We start from the raw sequence: 18,000 nt of genomic DNA on the forward strand, positions 1-18,000 counted from the left end.
TTGTTACCTGGGGAAAGTTTTGGATTTGTACCTGGATTAGGACCTGGAACAACCAGTGCTGAGCCTGGCTTCGAATGTATTCTTGTATTGCTCTTTGAATCCCACATATAAAAAAACAGGCTGCCTTTATCGCCATGAAGTTGGTTGTTAAAAACAAAAGGAAAATTAGAGTTGGTATAATTTGAATTAACATTTTATTGCATTTTATAATAGTTAAAAACATAATGTAAGTGTATTAAATGTAAGGGGTGTGTGTATTTTGGGTGAGAATGTATTCCTGTACAGTTTCTTGAATTTGCTTCTTCCTCAATTGCATTGTTGTCCTCTGATAAATTCTACAGCTTCTGACCTAGCTGATAACAACCAGTATTTGCAGGCTGGCTACCTGCAGATTAAAATTACTGCTTGTGTTTATGTTCTCTGGTGATTCGTTGCAGCCCAGTGCACAAACATGGCAAGCCATCTTGGCTGGAGATGAGACAAAAAGATAAAATCAAGCAGTGTGTCTTGCCTGTTTTGTAGTGTGGTAGGATTTGGTTAAAACTTCCTTTTGTGAGCAATTGAGGGTATGTTTAATTTTCCCACAATGTTGTGGCAACAAAAAAAAGATTCCACACAAAAGAAATGCTGTGTTTCTTTGCTCAAAGGGAGGAGAAGGAAGAAGATGGCCAGTGTAGTGGTTAAGCCTTTACCTTTATCCCTTAGAAGCTCCTTGATCCATTGATCTTGAGCAGCATATATCTAATGTTTGAGGGATATAAGGACTGAAACAAATCTTGCCACTGTCAATGTAGACTTGGGATCCCTGTCACTTAATAAAAAGGCATTATGTCGGGCACAGAGACATTAGATTTATATGTTAAAAGGGGAGAGATATAATGTGATCAGAGTTTCTCATAAAAGCAGCATTCCAAGAGGGCGTGAGCTAATGAATCAATAGAGCCAGAAGAGCAAGGACAGGTCCTGTCTGGGTATGGTATGTTCACAATTCTGCCCTGCGTGACCATAGAGGGGTTAGCATTCAGTCTAGCTAAACAGAAGGCTCTAGAAAGATGAGTTGTTGTCAAATAATATGTATAAGCAGGCAAACCACATGGTGGTGGTATTCCAAAGAACTGGGATGAACAAACGTGGCGAGCACGGAAAGTAGTGTGGTTATAATCAAGCTCTTTAATGTGCTTTTTAATTGTGGTGAAATCTTCAGTTTTTCCAAGATCTAATGACTTATCCTGCGAGAAGCCCAACAATGACAATTTCTCATCTAAGATTTTTTGGCATGAGGATTTAAAAGGGTCATGCTTCAGGGAAGCTAGGAGCCCCTCAGTGCTAAAGCGCAGCTTAAGTTGTAGCTTAAAGGCGGCCAACTATGCCCTGGCTTCGAGCGACATTTGGCCAAACTCGGAGCGAAGGGTAACGCCAGCAACACATCGAGGGGCATTTAAGAGTTTTCATAAAAACGGAAGCAATGGATGATCTATAGATTCATTGACAATAGTTATCCAAATGGCAACCCCAAAAATAACAATTGGAATAATTTTTAGATTGAAAACCTGAATAGCCCCTGGAATATATTTGCCACCTTTGGTACTGAAAAAGTTGACAATAGCACCAACCCCAGGTTTAATTTTGTTGGACACTGCTTTTTGATGGGCATTCCAATTTAGGTTATGGGAAAACAGAATGCCAAGATAAACAGACTCCTTGACTTGGTCAACCTCAAAGCTGTCTAATACCCAGCAAAAAAGAGGCATTTTTCTCCTCTTAGTGAAGATCATAATCTTAGATTTATGATGGTTTATTTTAAGATCTTCCCTAGAGCAGTACTCAGAAAAGGTTTGTAAGGATCTTTTCAAACCAATTCTTGTGCAGGACAGGAGAACTACATCGTCGGCATAGAGTAAAATTGGGGTGGGACGACTTGCAAACTTTGGTTAAGAGTGGTGAACTCTAATTTGGAGAACCGGGTTGGTTTCCCCACTCCTCCACATGAAGCCTGCTGGGTGACCTTGGGCTAGTCACAGCTCTGTTAGAGCCCTCTCAGCCCCACCTACCTTACAGGGTGTCTGTTGTGGGGAGAGGAAGGGAAGGTGATTGTAGGCAGGGTGTAAAAACCAACTCTTCTTCTAAGGCCCCTTTTCTAGGATTAAGAAAGCAGACTCCTGACTGAGATGAAGTCAGAGAAAGAGGAGGGGGCATCTTCCCTTAATCCCCACCCAACTTTCTACCTTTGTTTTGGCAGGCTAGGGGAAGGGTCCTGTTGTGAGAGAGCAAGAGGAAAGTGAGGCCAGGCTGGATCAACAATCCTTCACCTACTTGTCATTCACCATAGGACAGCTTCCCCCCTTTCTTTCCCTCAATGTAATCTGTTCCCACAGTGCAGTCTCCTTGCTTGTCTAGAGCAGGACAGAAACAGCACAGGTTCCAGAAGCACTGGATAACTCTCCCCTTCCCAAATCTGGCATGGGATGGGAAAAACTCTGCCAGACATGTCATACAGCATAGCCTCCAAAGTAGCACACATGTCAAAGAGTGGCCCTGCTCATATAGGGAGCCTGTGCAGCCCCTGCAAGGGAGTTGTGAGCAGCGGCCCACATTACCTGGAGGTCACCTTTTAGGAGCGCCTAAGAGATCTTAGGGGGGTGCATGAAAGAAGGGACCTTTCATTATCCATCTTGCCCTTAGCCGAAACAGGTTTTCCATCCCTCGGGGCCCAAGCACATCTTGCTATAATGAAATAAAGTAAAATACATAGGACTGTCAGGCCAGACGGCTTTGGTGGCAAAGCTTTCAATTACTTATTGACAAAAGATCAAGTCCGCTAGAGACACCTTAGTAATATCTACCATTGTTACTCTATACTTGACGATCTTTTAGATGTTGCCTCGGATAACTCTGCACTTGGCGACTGGGTGTTTAGGATGGATAGTAATCCAAGAATCTAAATTTTAATAGTAATCCAAGAATCTAAAATTTCCCCCTAGTTCCATACCTATAAGAAAGATCATCTCAGATCCCCCTATTTGGTCAACCTCGCGTCCCAGAACCTTAGGGCAGCTTTCACCTCCCTAAGATTTCAGACTATGCCTTCGGCCCTTCTGACAGGATGGTATAATAAAACCCCAAAGGAACATCGCACATGTATCTGTGGATCTTCATCATTGGAGGACACCTTTCACTGTGTGTTAAGAAGTCTGTTGTATAGCGAGCCTAGAGCCAAAATTTTGGATGGAATCTTGAAGGGAGTAATTTTCTGTTCTGAATTTGATAAATTGATCTTTTTACTTTCTGACTCTGATTCGCATGTAACCCTCAATATGTCCCAATTTGCTATTACAGCTAGGAAGATTAGAAAAATTCTGCACAGGAAATTAAATAATATTTTAATAGAGATTGTGTATGTAATTGATTTTACCAGGGCAATGTACACCGTTGTAATTTTATCTTATTTTTTATATCATTTTAAGTTTTCTGTAAGGATGTTTTGTAATGGCCTATGGCTAAGCTAATAAACAAATACATGACATCTTGCCCTCTCATAGAAGAGGAAAACATCCTCCATTCTATCTGTGTAGACTGGGCAAAGGTGATCTTGGATTATAGTCTCTCTGGAGTCTACTCTGCTGAGCCTTTGACTGGAATAAAATGGGGGAAATATCCCTTTCTGGTATAAAGTGGTGACAAAGTTTTCTTGTTGAGAGAATGACAGAAGCCATCTAAATCCAAGCCCAACCTTCATTTCTATTCCATGTGTCTCCCCACTAGCAGCATCATGCAAGCCCTCGTTATGGAGCCTCTGTTGTCCAGTGCCCTCTTCCCTTCTGACGTCAATGAGGTGCACATGGAGGAACATGTCTGCCGGGCATTGAGTTAATGAAACGTTAGCCATGGTACTGTAAGCTTCACCAACACCCTAAATCTCATTCATTCAAAACATTTAGGGTGTTGCCTCTGCTCAGAGTGGCTCATAAAACAAAACAAGATAAAAACATGACAGCCGTTAGAGACTTGGCCAATAATTACCCAGAAGCATTAAACGATTGATAACCTCAAGGATCTTCAAAACAGTTCTCAGGCTAGAAGCAGCTGGTAAAAACGTGTTAAAAAGCCAAACCCCTAGTTAAAAACCTGAGTTAAAATAAATATTTTCACCTGGCTCTTACAAGAGAGTAGATTTGGTGCTAGGCAAGCTTCAAGGGTGAGGGCATTCCACAGGTGAAGTGCCACCCCTTAGAAAGCCCTGCATCTTACCTCTGCAGTCGGGCACAGAGAGCGGCAAGCCAGGCTTGAGAAGAGAATCTAAGCAGACAGGAAGGGAAAGGTTGGTTGGTCCCTCAGGCAGCCCAGCCGTAAGCATTGAGGGGCACTCTGAACTGTTTTTGGGAACAAAGGTGCAGCCAGGGCAGATATTTTGGCATGTAACCCAAATCAGTTCCCTTGTCAGGCCTGCCATGTGTAGAGTGCCCGGTATGTGGAGAACTAGACAGTTCCAGTTTGACACAATAAATACTTGAAAGGGGTGAGATGGAAGGGAAACAAGCACTTAACCAGCAAGTAACTGCATTTTATTTAGTGTATTTTTATCACTGCCTCTTCTGAAGAACCAGCCCAAGGTGGTTTAAAAATAGCATAACAGAAAACAAACATTAACAGTTACAAATTAAAACCCAGCCTTAACAAACCCTAGCCAAAAAATTATTTTAAAAGTTGAGCAACTTAAAACGCGTTTAACCATTTCAAACTAAAAGCACACTATAAAATGATTTAAAAAGATCAACCCCTGGATTAAAAGCCCAGGTAAACAAAAGAAGATGGCCATTGTTGGTTGCCGCCCCTCTCACTGCTGAAGGTGGGGACACAGACAAGAGGACGTGTGTGGTGTAGTGGTTAAGAGTGTTGGACTAGTATCTGGGAGACCCGGATTCATATCCCCACTTGTGCCATGGAAGCTTGCTGGGTGACTTTGGGCCAGTCACACCCTGTCAGCTTAACCTACCTCACAGGGTTATTGTGAGGATAAAATGGAGGAAAGGAGAATGATGTATGCTGCTTTGAGGAGAAAGGCAGGGTGCAAATTAAATAAATAAATATGAGGTGGGTCTTATCTGGTGGGCTGGGCAATGCGGGAGGAGGTGGTCATTTGAGTACCCCAGCCCTCAGACATAAAGGTCAGAACCAGCATTTTGAATGTATTGCCCTGTCCAGGATATAGAGTAAAAAGCAGGAAAATCAAGCTGAAAGCTCAAGAGAACAAGCCATTGCAGTGGGGCCATGGCCGTTTATATAAGGCAATCAATTCGTGTTTGCGCAATCCTAGCATTCAGTCATATTACTTTAAACTGAGTACCCAATTAAAGTTTACTTTCCAATTGTGTTCCCAAATTGTGGCTAGTCCAGAGAGAACCATAGCCAGGGAGATGAGATAGGTGAGGGGTTGCCCAGAATTGGACCAGATGGTACTGTGGGATAAACGAGGAAGAGAAAAGGAAAGGGTTAGGAAAGGAGGGAGATGTAGTGGGGAAGGACCACCTGGCAGTAGGGCAGACTGGCCATGAACTGGAGATGGAGGAGCTGAGGAATGGGGAGACGGTGGAAAGATGGGGAAGGATACAGTCAGGAAGGAAAGTAGGGTGGGGGAAAGAAAAGACATTCTCTGCCTGTCTTGAAGAGAAGTGGTCTGGTGATTTCATGTTTGTGGTGCTGGAAGAAGGTTCTGGAGGGAAACCAACTACCAGATGATGGTAAAACCATAGAGTTTCCAGTAATTCCTAGAGCTATCTACAGTGAGGGGGGAAAGTATTTGATCCCCTGCTGAATTTGCCTGTTTGCCCTCTGACGAAGAAATGACCAGACCATAATTTTAATGGTAGGTTTATTGTAGCTGTGAGATATTGTAGCATCCCGTCTTGCCCTCCCTCTCGTGATCTGCCTAAGTTCACAGAATCAGCATTGCTGTCAGATGGCCATCTAGCCTCTACTTAAAAACCTTCAAAGAAGGAGAGCCCACCACCTCCCTAGGAAGCCTGTTCCACTGAGGAACCACTCTTACTGTCAGGAAGTTCTTCCTAATGTTTAGCTGGTAATTCTTTTGATTTAATTTCAACCCGTTGAATCTGGTCCAACCTTCTGGGGCAACAGAAAACAACTTGGCACCCTCCTCTATATGACAGCCCTTCAAGTATTTGAAGATGGTTATCATATCACCTCTCAGTCGTCTCCTCTCCAGGCTAACATTCTTAAATTGTGGTGCTCAAAACTGAACACAGAGCAGTGTAAAGCGATACCATCACTTTGCATGATCTGGAAAACTATACTTCTGTTGATGCAGCCCAAGATGCTACATAGCTTAAGTCCTGCAAGTGTGAGCTCGGTATCTGTTGGGTGCCATATAAGGCCGAACAAATGGACTTTGGTAGGAGAAAACAATATATATTTCTTAAAGTACATGGAATTAGCTAAAGGTTGATGGCTAGAAATACCTGGGAAATATTGACGAGTGTAATGATTTGATTGTGTGAAGTTTCGTTTGTACAGTTAACGTTCTCTTTTGCTTTCTCCGTACAGGTGAAGCTGAGCAGGAGCTCGGACCCCCGCCATCTGTAGATGAGGCAGCAAATACACTCATGACTCGCCTCGGCTTCCTCCTGGGAGAGAAAGTGACCGAGGCGCAGGCAGGGCAGCAGTACAGCATGGAGGGACATGAGGACAATCAGGTGGGTTCCTTATCTTATACTAAAGGATGGTGATTTCACAGTGTCCTGTTCCTGATACAGTGTTTGGTTAGTACAATGGAGTTATCCCTCATAATTCTAGATCTGCTCATGGAGTTTCTGAAGCAAATGTAGGAATATTAGGATAATCCAGTCCCTTGTAATGTATGAGGCCAAAACCAGATTGTGGGACAATTCCCAGCTCACATTAGGTGCTGAAGCTTGCTACTATTTTTTCTAAAGTAGGAGAGTAACTCAGCTATCATAAATGTAGCTGGAGATTGTCTAATATTCCTATCATGTGGGCCAAGCAGGCCGAAGAGTTTCTGTTTTTAGGGTACATCTGCACAGTAGGATAAATCCATCAATGACTATCAGCCAGATTGAAAAATGCAACCTCCATGTTCAGCAGTAGTAAACTCTCTGAATAACAGTGCTTGGCGCAAAAACAAGGAGAACGTTCGGCCTCTGTACCTTGCTCGTAAGCCACTGGACTTGGTCAATCATTGGTGTGGTCCAACTTGCCTGCTCATGTTCGTATGGCAGCCATAAAGTCCTGACCTGATGGCAGAACATTGGTGTGAACACTAAAGTTCCCCAGTACAGGGTGTCTGGGGACCTCTAAAACCAACACTGAGACCAGATTTGTCCACTCATCCAGAGTGGCTGGCCTGCCTGGTGCATCTCCGTTGAGTCAGGACCCAGGGTTTTGGTTGTTTGTCGAACTTTTCAAGATAGAGCAGGGGTGTCAAACTCATTTGTTAGGAGGGCCAGATATGACATAAATGTCACTTGGTCGGGCCGGGCCATGTGTAAATAAATAAATGCCATAAAATGTAATGCCAGATACTGGAGATGCAAACTTTATAAAAGACACAGGCAAAGTCAATTGATGTTATTGTTTTTTACTTAAAAAACAAGCTTACAACAATAACATTCTTACAGTATTTTCTTTTACTTAACAATCTTATTGTTATTGTGTTAAGTATGCTTGTATTTTAAGTAAAAAATAATATCATTAATTGACTTACAATCGCCTTCCCTTCCCAGAAAGTTGCAGTCTAGGATCGGTGTAGGGGTAGCAAATAAACACCTAATTTCTTTAAATGAAACAAAATTCTCAGGGCCAGATGCATCCAAGGGTACTGAAAGAACTCACGGATGTAATTTCTGAGCCTCTGTCCATTATTTTTGAGAAATCTTGGAGAACAGGTGAGGTGCCAGAAGATCGGAGGTAGGCAAATGTTGTCCCCATCAGCTTGATGTCTATACCTGGAAAAGTTTCAGAACAAATCATCAGTCAGTCCTTGAGCATTTAGATAGGATGGCTATGATTTCTAAGAGCCAGCATGGGTTTCTTAATAATAAGTCATGTCAGACTAAACTTATCTTCTTTTTTGAGAAAGTTACTGCCTTGTTGGATTAGGTGAATGCTAATGGACATAGTTTATCTTGATTTCAGTAAGGCTTTTGATAAGGTTCCACATAATATTCTTGTTGACACGTTGGTAAAATGTGGCTTGGATCCTATTAGTGTTAGGTGGATCTATAAGTGGTTGCCAGATCGCACACAAAGAGTGCTTGTTAATGGTTCCTCATCCTCTTGGAGAGGAGTGACAAGTGGAGTGCCTCAGGGATCTGCCCTGGGCCCTGTGTTGTTCAACATCTCTATAAATGATTTGGGTGAAGGAATAGAGGAGATGCTTATTAAACTTGCAAATTATAAATTGGGAGGAGTAGCAAATACGGTTGAAGACAGAGCTAGGATACAGGATGATCTTGACAGGCTGGAAAACTGGGTTAAAACTAATAAAATGAATTTAAATGAAGATGAATGTAAAGTTCTGCATTTGGGTAGGAAAATCAAGTACATAATTATAGGCAAAAACATTAGCTCAGATGCTCTATGGAACGTGCCTTAGCTCTACACCTTCTTGCTTTACACCTCTTGAACTGGTGCAATCCAAATTTCTTAGAGCTGCCCTTCAACTCCCGAAATGCGTATCAAATTCCATGATCCGATTGGAAACTGGTATGATGAGGGTAGAGGCAAAGGTCTGCTTATCCTCTCTCTACATATGGCTTAGGATGAATCTTAATCCTAGGGATCTTTTGCCACTGGTACTGAGTGACTCCTTTAGGTCAAGATGGGTCATTGCTATATAGGGGATAAACTAAATAGTTTGGGACTTGCTCCGTCAGCACTTTTGCAAATGGGTATGGACCAAGCTAGACTAACTATAAATGAAAGAGTCAAAGATATCGAGCGTCAAACAGATCTCTTGAGAACCCCTGCATTTATAGCACCTCAGCATTCCAGGTATATTCTAGAACATATTTATGCTCCCTGGAAAGGAACACAAATAGGAGGGCCTATACACTGGCCAGATGTGCAGCCCTACCATCTGCCGAATTAGAAGGGAGATTTAAGAAGACCCCCAGGGTGGAGAGATTTTGCCCGTGTAACACAGGGAGCTAGAAATCATTGAGCATGTATTTTTTTAGATGTCCCCTCTACAAGTCAGCCCACTTCAATATTATTGACCCTTTGATTAGGGAAATGGGCTCTGGTGATGAGGGTGAATGGACCAAAGGTTTCTGCTGGGAGACAGCTCACCAGTTACTACCCAGGTGTCAGGCTGCTATCTCGGTTTCGTTATTGCCTCTGTCTCTGTGCTGTATTGTCTGCCCCCCAAGGTCGCATACCTAGGCCTGGGAACTCAGCTCCTGGGAAACTGTATTCATGCGTGTAATCTCCCGCCTTTCCTGCCTTATAATATCTCCCAGCTAGTGAGCCTCTCATAGCTGTCATTTTATTCGTTTGCACTGTATGCCTATTTGATCAGTAAAAGCCATCTGTTTGGACTCTATATGACTTTGTGGTGATTTCTGGTTCTGTGGGCCAAGGGCTTACATTATGACAGCTAACACTCATCTTCACCGTTCTCCTAGCCAGGCTGGAGCCCAGGGGGGTTTGCCTGCCACTTGGATGGGAGCTGTGCAGCTCTCCAGGTGATCTACTACCCTGGAGCCCTTCTCAGAGGACCCTACTCTGTTACAAGACTTAATCGCTGAACTTTTCCGGACGACCCGAGAGGTTTGCCGCTTGAGGGGACTGGTACAGGCGCAGTGGCAATCTCTTACAGGACGTCTCTGGATGTTAACATCGGAGGATACTGATGCTCGTTTAGATCTTCAGGACTTGGATCAATTACTGGACGATGCCCGATTGGCGACTGAGGATTTACAAATATTAACTGGACTTTTGGATAATCTTATTTCTCGACAAACTCTTTCTACCATGGCGGGAGCCCCGCCGGAGGGTTTTTCCCTGATCCCGGATGCGGCCAGCTGCCAGGCTGAGGCCAAGCGAGTCGCTATTAGCACCGCTCTTCTCCTTGTGGAATGTACAAAGGACACCCCGGTAGCCACCTTGGCTCAAGTTTTGACCCCGATGTTTGGAGCCGAGGCATCCGCACTGGCGGTTCGAGTACAACCTCTGCTGGGCGGGGAACCTGACCCCATACTCTTGCTCCTCGAGACAGAACTTTTGCCGCGCATTACGGCAGAGACTGCCCTGAGACTTGAGAACGCCAAAGTTCTTGCGGATCAGCAAGCCGCCGAAGCGGCTAGGGTCGCAAGAGAGAGAGAGGCGGCGGAAGCAGCCAGGGCGGCTGCAGCAAGGATTAGGAATCAGGCGAACGTGGACACGCGCCCCAAGGACTATGTACTGGGACTATCAGGTCTAACTTTTTCCCCGGCGTTTGTCCCGTCGCGTGCGACCCAACGCGCACGCCGTTTGGCTGACCGACGTCGAGACTCAGATGAGTCTGAAGACGAGGATTTATATGGGGATAGCTCTCAATGGGCCACGAGCTTCCGAACCAGTAAGCCTCATCTTACTGGTGGCCCAAGTGAGGAGGTTCATCTTTTACGAGCCCAGAATCGGGAGCTCTCCGACCGTGTTGATCAAATCCAGGAAGTAATGGAACTTATGCTTCAAGAGAACAGGCAATTACAACAAACCCTGATAGCTCAGAGACAGCCCGTTCCGATACCGGGTCAGGGGGTACCCGTACAACCACCCGCTAATGTGCCTGCTCCACCCTTACCTCCTGGAGCTCCTGTTGCTCCTCCGCCCGGACCACCCGTGCAACCACCTGCTAATGTGCCTGCTCCACCCTTGCCTCCTGGAGCTCCTGTTGCTCCTCCGCCCGGACCACCCGTGCAACCGGGTCAACCCGCGCCCGGCCCTTGGAAGCAACTCAAATTGAGGACTACGTATGACGGATCTCTTGAGACTTTGCCTTGTTTCTTGCATCAAGTGGACAGTTATATGCGAGAACAAGGTCAACTTTTCCCCACGGAAGATAGCCGGGTGCGGTACGTAGCTTCCCTCCTGACAGGCAAAGCGGCTGACTGGATGGTCCTCCAGTTTGACACCCGCTCTCGTGCGATTCGTTCCCTCAACAACTTCATGACTGCCCTGAGAAGGAGGTTTGAGGACCCCTTCCTGGGGGAAAGAGCCAAAACGGAACTCTTACAATTAAAACAAGGCTCTGCTACAGTTCGGGAATTTGCCGATGAATTTCAGCGACTGGCAAGTAAAATTGTAGGTTGGCCCGAGACCACCCTAATCCATCATTTCAGGGAAGCCTTGCATCCTGACATTCTGAACTGGTCTTACATGCGGGGCGATCCCGATACCCTCGAAGGCTGGATCCTATTAGCCGAGGAAGTGGAAAGCCGCCGCCGCTTTATTTCTCTCGTCCGTCAAAAGCACAAGGAGAAGGGCACCCAAAAGCCTCAACCCAAGGCACCACTGCTCGTCCCACGAAATCCCCCACGTCCGCTCCAGGAACGTGAAGCCCGATTTCAGAGGGGTGCCTGTCTTACATGCGGAGAAATGGGCCACTTTGCAGCCGTTTGCCCACGCCGCCAGGAATTATTTCGTCCCAGCACGACAACCCGCGCCCGAGGTCGTCCACCACGCAGAGGCACCGCGGCCACCCGCAGCGCAGCTCCGGGAAGGCCCACACCCTCTGCACTCCATGCCGGGGACCCAGCCTCCCTGCCTGCTTCCAACGACCCCGCCGGGTCTCGGATTACAAGTGCCCCATTGGGGGACAGCTTTCCCTCTTCGGATGAGGAAAACCCTTGGATTTCTCCAGCCTTAAACCTGGAATCTCCCCTCGACTTGTCAAAAAACGGCTCCGGTCTGTGGTGAATGGAGCATCTCCACAGACCTCTCAGGATCTTCCTATCAAACCGAATGCTCCTACCAAAATCAAAGAAGTGGACTCCACCGTCTACGTGGATGCAGTTTTACAACAACTTAACGGAGGTCCACAAATCCCCGTCAAAGCACTAATTGACTCCGGTTGCTGTCGCACTCTCATAAGCGAAGCCACGTTTGCTGCACTCAGAGCCGACTCAGAGGCTTTACCCGCCCCCGTCCAATTTGCTCAAATGGACGGGAGCCAATTCCAGGGGGGTCCAGTTGATCACCGCACCATAGGGGTGGCAATGGGAATTGGTTCCCACTGGGAACAAATAGACTTCACTATAGCCCCTATCCAATTTGAAGTGGTCTTGGGAATTAACTGGATTAAAGGACATAGTCCCAGTATTGATTGGGAAACAAACACTATCTCTTTCGCTAGTCCCACCTGCGACCAGCATCGGCAAAACTTTGCTCTGCCATTTCCGCCCGTTCCAGCATTAACCTCTACTGCCCCAGTACCACCAGCTCTACCCGCTGTATACCGGGACTTTGAAGATGTCTTCGACCTTAGGGAATGTGATGCCTTACCCCCCCACCGGGCCTCAGACTGTGCGATTGAAGTAGTAAAGGACTGCACGTTAACCAAAAGTAAGATTTACCCTATGAGCGCTTCCGAGCGCACTGTCCTCCGGGACTTTTTGGACAAAAACCTCGCCAGAGGGTTCATTCGCCCTTCGAATGCCCCAAACTCGGCCCCCGCGTTTTTCGTCCGGAAAAAAGAGGGCGACCTTCGCCTATGCATTGACTTCAGAAAGCTCAATGCGGTTACCCAGACCAACGCCTATCCTATCCCATTAATATCGGATATTTTGGGACAATTACAGGAAGGCCGTGTGTTCTCTAAATTAGACTTGGTGGAAGCCTACTACCGAGTCCGTATCCGCGAAGGAGATGAACACCTCACTGCCTTCTCTAGCTGTTTCGGAATGTATGAATTCCTTGTAATGCCATTCGGATTAAAAGGGGCCCCGGGGGTCTTCATGCAACTCATCAATGAAATCCTACATGACCTTCTATATCGTGGGGTGGTGGTCTACTTAGATGACATTCTCATTTATTCGAAAACTATGGACGAGCATGTGACTCTGGTCAGAGAAGTTCTACAACGTCTGCGTAACCATCAACTGTTCGCTAAACTAGCTAAGTGTGAATTTCACCAAAGCAAACTCACGTTTTTGGGATACATCATCTCCCACCAAGGTCTTCGCATGGACCCCGCCAAGGTCCAAGCCGTTCTCGATTGGACTCCCCCCACCAACCGTAAGCAAGTACAGCAATTTCTGGGATTTGCAAACTTCTATCGGGGATTCATCCCTAACTTCGCCCAAGTGGCTCTACCCATTACGGACCTGCTGAAAACTAAGGGGAAAGTAAGCTCGGCAGCCTTGCCCTCCGCAAAAATCCTATGGACTGAGCAATGCCAAGCCGCCTTTCTAGCCCTCAAACGCCTCTTCACTTCGGAGCCGGTGCTACGGCACCCAGACCCAAATCGAATGTTCATTGTGCAAGTCGATGCTTCCGATGTAGCCATGGGAGGGGCTCTCCTCCAGCAAGGACCGGACGGTCTTCTTCACCCTTGCGCTTACTTTTCAAAAAAAATTTGCGCACGCTCAATTAAACTGGCCCATCTGGGAGAAAGAGGCCTCTGCAGTTCATCATGCACTGACTTTATGGCGGCAATTCTTGGAAGGGTCTAAAGTACCCTTCGAAGTTTGGACCGATCACAAAAATCTAGCTGCCCTCACGGGGTCCCATAAGCTATCGGCGAAACAACAACGGTGGGCGGAGTTCTTTGCTCAGTTCCGTTTCACCCTGAAGCACGTCCCTGGGAAGCAGAACGTTCTCGCGGATGCCCTCTCCCGTTTACCACAATATCCGGTAAAACTCGAAAGACCCACCAACTCTCTGTTCACCCCTATGCAACGTGGGGCCCTACCTATGCTGGCTGTGCAAACCCGATCCCAGCATCAGCACACCTTCCCTAACTCGCAAGCTCCGCCAGCCCAACCGGCTGCCCAGCCGCCACCGCAACAGACCGGAGTTCCCGCCCCTCCTACCCCTCCGACCGCTCAGCCGCCTGCAGTCTGCGCGCCGCCGCACGTAAGCACTAGCCCTATAACTGTTTCTCAGATCTCCATGACCGACGGGGGGGCTCCCTCCAAAATCCCCATCTCCGAATCCTTTTTAACTGTCCTTCGGGACCAGTGCCTTTTAGAACGTTCCGCTCATACCCTACCTCCTGGTGTTTTGGAACAAGGGGGGTCCTGGTACAAAGACTCAAAATTGTATGTACCCAAAGCTCTCCGGAAGGACGTTTTACATTTAGCTCATGGAGCCAAAACAGCTGGGCACTTTGGGTTTCTGAAGACCCTTCACTTATTGCGCAGACAGTTCTGGTGGGGGGGAATGCGTTCCGACATTGACTCCTTCATCCGCAGCTGTCCCGTTTGTGCCGCTGCGAAACGATCGCAGGGCAAACCCCCGGGACTGCTACAACCTCTGGAAACGCCCAGCAGACCTTGGGAAGTGATTGCTATGGACTTCATGACTGATCTCCCTCTCAGTGGGGGTAAAACTGTGTTGTGGGTTGTTACTGATTTGTTTTCTAAGCAAATACATTTGATTCCATGCGCAGGGATCCCCTCTGCTCAGAAACTGGCCCGCCTCTTCGTGACGCATATCTTTCGTTTACATTCGTTTCCGCGTAAAATAATTTGTGACCGCGGAAGTGGTTTCGTTTCTAAGTTTTGGAAAGCTTTCCTCAAGTTGGTGGAGGTGGAACAGGGATTGTCTAGTGCATACCATCCTCAAACTGATGGTCAAACTGAACGTGTCAATGCTGTACTTGAATGTTATTTGCGTTGTTATGTTAACTACCACCAGGATAACTGGGTGGAACTGTTACCTTTAGCAGAATATGCCTACAATAATGCCATGCATCAATCCACAGGTTTTAGCCCGTTTTTTGCTGTGTATGGACAAGATTTCAGTCCCATCGCTCCTACAGATGATGTAGAGGGGGAGGGGAACCCCGACATTGCCTCCTGGGCACACGCCCTCCGTACCACTTGGCCCTGGCTCGTTAGCAACCTCGACCGGGCCAAACGTAAATACAAAGCGCAAGCTGACAAACATCGCTCCCCCGGGGGTGATCTGCAAGTGGGTGCTTTGGTTTACCTTTCCACCAAAAATCTCCGTTCCACCCAACCGTGCCATAAGCTCAGCGCCAAATTCATTGGCCCTTTCCCCATTACTCGGGTCATAAACCCTGTCACAGTGGAACTGGCTCTCCCCAAATCCTTGAGGCGTGTGCATCCTGTTTTCCACATAAGCCTCCTCAAACCCCATGTTGCTTCTCCACGGTGGCATCCGGACCCACCGCCTGCGCAACCCATCATGGTGGGGGGGGAAGAACACTTCGAAGTCTCCAAGATCCTTGACTCCCGTATTCACCATGGCAATCTGCAATATCTAGTTCGTTGGAAACATTTCCCCCCTGCCTATGACGAATGGGTGCGCGCACGGGATGTCTCCGCCCCCGACCTCGTCGACGCCTTTCACATTGCTTACCCGGACAGGCCAGCCCCCTTGCGAACTGGGAGGGGGCCTTGAGGGGAGCAGAATGTCAGGCTGCTATCTCGGTTTCGTTATTGCCTCTGTCTCTGTGCTGTATTGTCTGCCCCCCAAGGTCGCATACCTAGGCCTGGGAACTCAGCTCCTGGGAAACTGTATTCATGCGTGTAATCTCCCGCCTTTCCTGCCTTATAATATCTCCCAGCTAGTGAGCCTCTCATAGCTGTCATTTTATTCGTTTGCACTGTATGCCTATTTGATCAGTAAAAGCCATCTGTTTGGACTCTATATGACTTTGTGGTGATTTCTGGTTCTGTGGGCCAAGGGCTTACACCAGGTTGCAAAATATTGTGCAGTAACAATGAAGTTATGTCGCCTTAATGTACATCCTTAATCTGTGGAATTGTAAAATTGGGTGATTCCTAATTTTGTTGGCCTTGGGGGTGCACTGCTCACCTTGTCGTTAACGGTGTGGCTTCCCCGTTGGGTCCTGCCTGTGCATCTCTTGTACCTGAAATGGAACTTGAGTGGGAGAGCTCAGCCACAGAGGGTGTGGACTTTGCTCTCCTGGGTGGGTTTTTTGTGCAAAGTGCTCTTCTTGTGCTATTTCCACCATCATGAGTGGGGAGATGCTCGTTCTGAGTCCCCACGGCAGGGTGCTGACGGGCAGCATCCTGAGCCACACGCACCTTACCTGCCAGAAGGTGTTTGCAGGGGGACCGATACTTATGAGGGGGTTGGTGCTCTGCTATTGGGCTCCTCTGTGGGGGCTTGGACCTCTTCCACCCCAGCCCATTTGCTGGCCACTTGGTCGACATCCTCTGCTGCCTGCGCCCTGGGGCATGGCTGTGCTGAAGGGTGGGGGAAACTGTCAAATGCCTGTGGTGGGGGTCTATGGGCCATGCCACGAATTTAGCTGGCATAACTTCATGCTGGAAAAAGTGGGTGTTCCTGGCCTGAAACCCTTCAGGGAGCTGACTACTGTCTGACATAGGTGCCACTTATGTCACTTCGGCCCACCCATTCAGGATTGCACGTTTAGTAGACCATACACTGGACTTGAGTCAGCAGTGTGATGCAATAGCTAAAAAGGCTGTATCAACAGAAGTATAGTGTCCAGATCACGTGAAGTGATGGTATCACTTTGCTCTAGTTAGACCTCACCTGTGTTCAGTTTTAGGCACCAGAATTTAAGAAGGATGTAGACAAGCTAGAACATGTCCAGAGGAGGGCAACAAAGATGTTGAGGGGTCTGGAGACCAAGTCCTATGAGGAAAGGTTGAAGGAGCTGGGTATGTTTCGCCTGAAGAGGAGAAGACTGAGAGGGGATAGGATAACCATGTTCAAGTACTTGAGGGGCTGTCATATAGAGGATGGTGCCAAGTTGTTTTCTGTTGCCCCAGAAGGTCGGACCAGAACCAACGTGTTGAAATTAAATCAAGAGTTTCCTGCTAAATGTTAGGAAGAACTTTCTGACAGAGAGATTCCTCAGTGGAACAGGCTTCCTCAGGAGGTGGTGGGCTCTACTTCTTTGGAGGTTTTTAAGCAGAGGCTAGATGGCCATCTGAGAGCAATGCTGATTCTGTGAACTTAGGCAGATCATGAGAGGGAAGGCAGGGAGGGATGCATTAATGCTTGGCTCTCGTGGCCTTTCTTACATGCCTGGGGAAATGATGATCGCCACTTTGGGGTCAGGAAGCAATTTTCGTCCAGGCCAGATTGGCCAGAGTTCCTGGAGGTTTTTTTTTTTTTTTTGCCATCTTCTCGGCATGGAGTAGAGGCCACTGGGTGTGTGTGGGGGGGCGCGGGTGGTAGGTAGTTGTGCATTTCCTGCATTGTGTAGGGGGTTGAACTAGATGACCCTGCAGGTCCCTTCCAACTCTATGATTCTATGTAGACTCTCAAAAATGAGCCCCGGTAGGCGCTTGCATGCCACACCAGTGATGCTTTCCTGTTTTTTAATTTGCAGGCCTCAGCAGTGTCCCAGCGGATAAGTCCCTGTTCCACACTGACCAGCAGTACGGCTTCACCACCGGCCGGCAGTCCCTGCTCCACTCTCCCTCAGGCCAGTACCAAGGATGTCACGGCCAAGGACTGCAGTTATGGAGCTGTCACCAGCCCCACCTCTACTCTGGAGAGCAGAGACAGTGGCATCATTGGTGAGTCCTGTTCCTGGGCACCATCGTGGTCATTTGCATGTGTGGGGCTCCTGATGGGCAGAACAGGCTCGCTTCTGAGACTGAGCAAGCACCGTTGGGGCTGCCTTTCCTGTCATTTCTCCTTCCTCACAAACTAATAGAACTGAAACGTTTTTCAAAAAGAGGTTTGATTGGTCTCCAAGCTTGTAGCAAGAGCATCGTTCCAACACCAAAGCCCTGCTCTTTACAAACTTTAGGGTATAGGTTTGCTTTGAAAAAATTTCACAGCAGAAACATC

The 18,000-nt window shown here is 47.3% G+C and overlaps 1 protein-coding gene across 2 annotated transcripts in view; it reads left to right on the plus strand.

The window, feature by feature from the left end:
- Positions 1-18,000, plus strand: part of TANC2 (tetratricopeptide repeat, ankyrin repeat and coiled-coil containing 2) — a 287,584-nt gene that overhangs the window by 178,660 nt on the left and 90,924 nt on the right. For both annotated transcript variants that reach the window (XM_056863337.1, XM_056863338.1), the window contains 2 exons: positions 6,562-6,710; positions 17,534-17,723. In XM_056863337.1, the coding sequence (XP_056719315.1) occupies positions 6,562-6,710; positions 17,534-17,723 (339 nt within the window). The remainder of the gene's footprint in view (positions 1-6,561; positions 6,711-17,533; positions 17,724-18,000) is intronic.

Source organism: Euleptes europaea, chromosome 18, assembly GCF_029931775.1.
Source record: "Euleptes europaea isolate rEulEur1 chromosome 18, rEulEur1.hap1, whole genome shotgun sequence".
NCBI lineage: Eukaryota > Metazoa > Chordata > Lepidosauria > Squamata > Sphaerodactylidae > Euleptes > Euleptes europaea.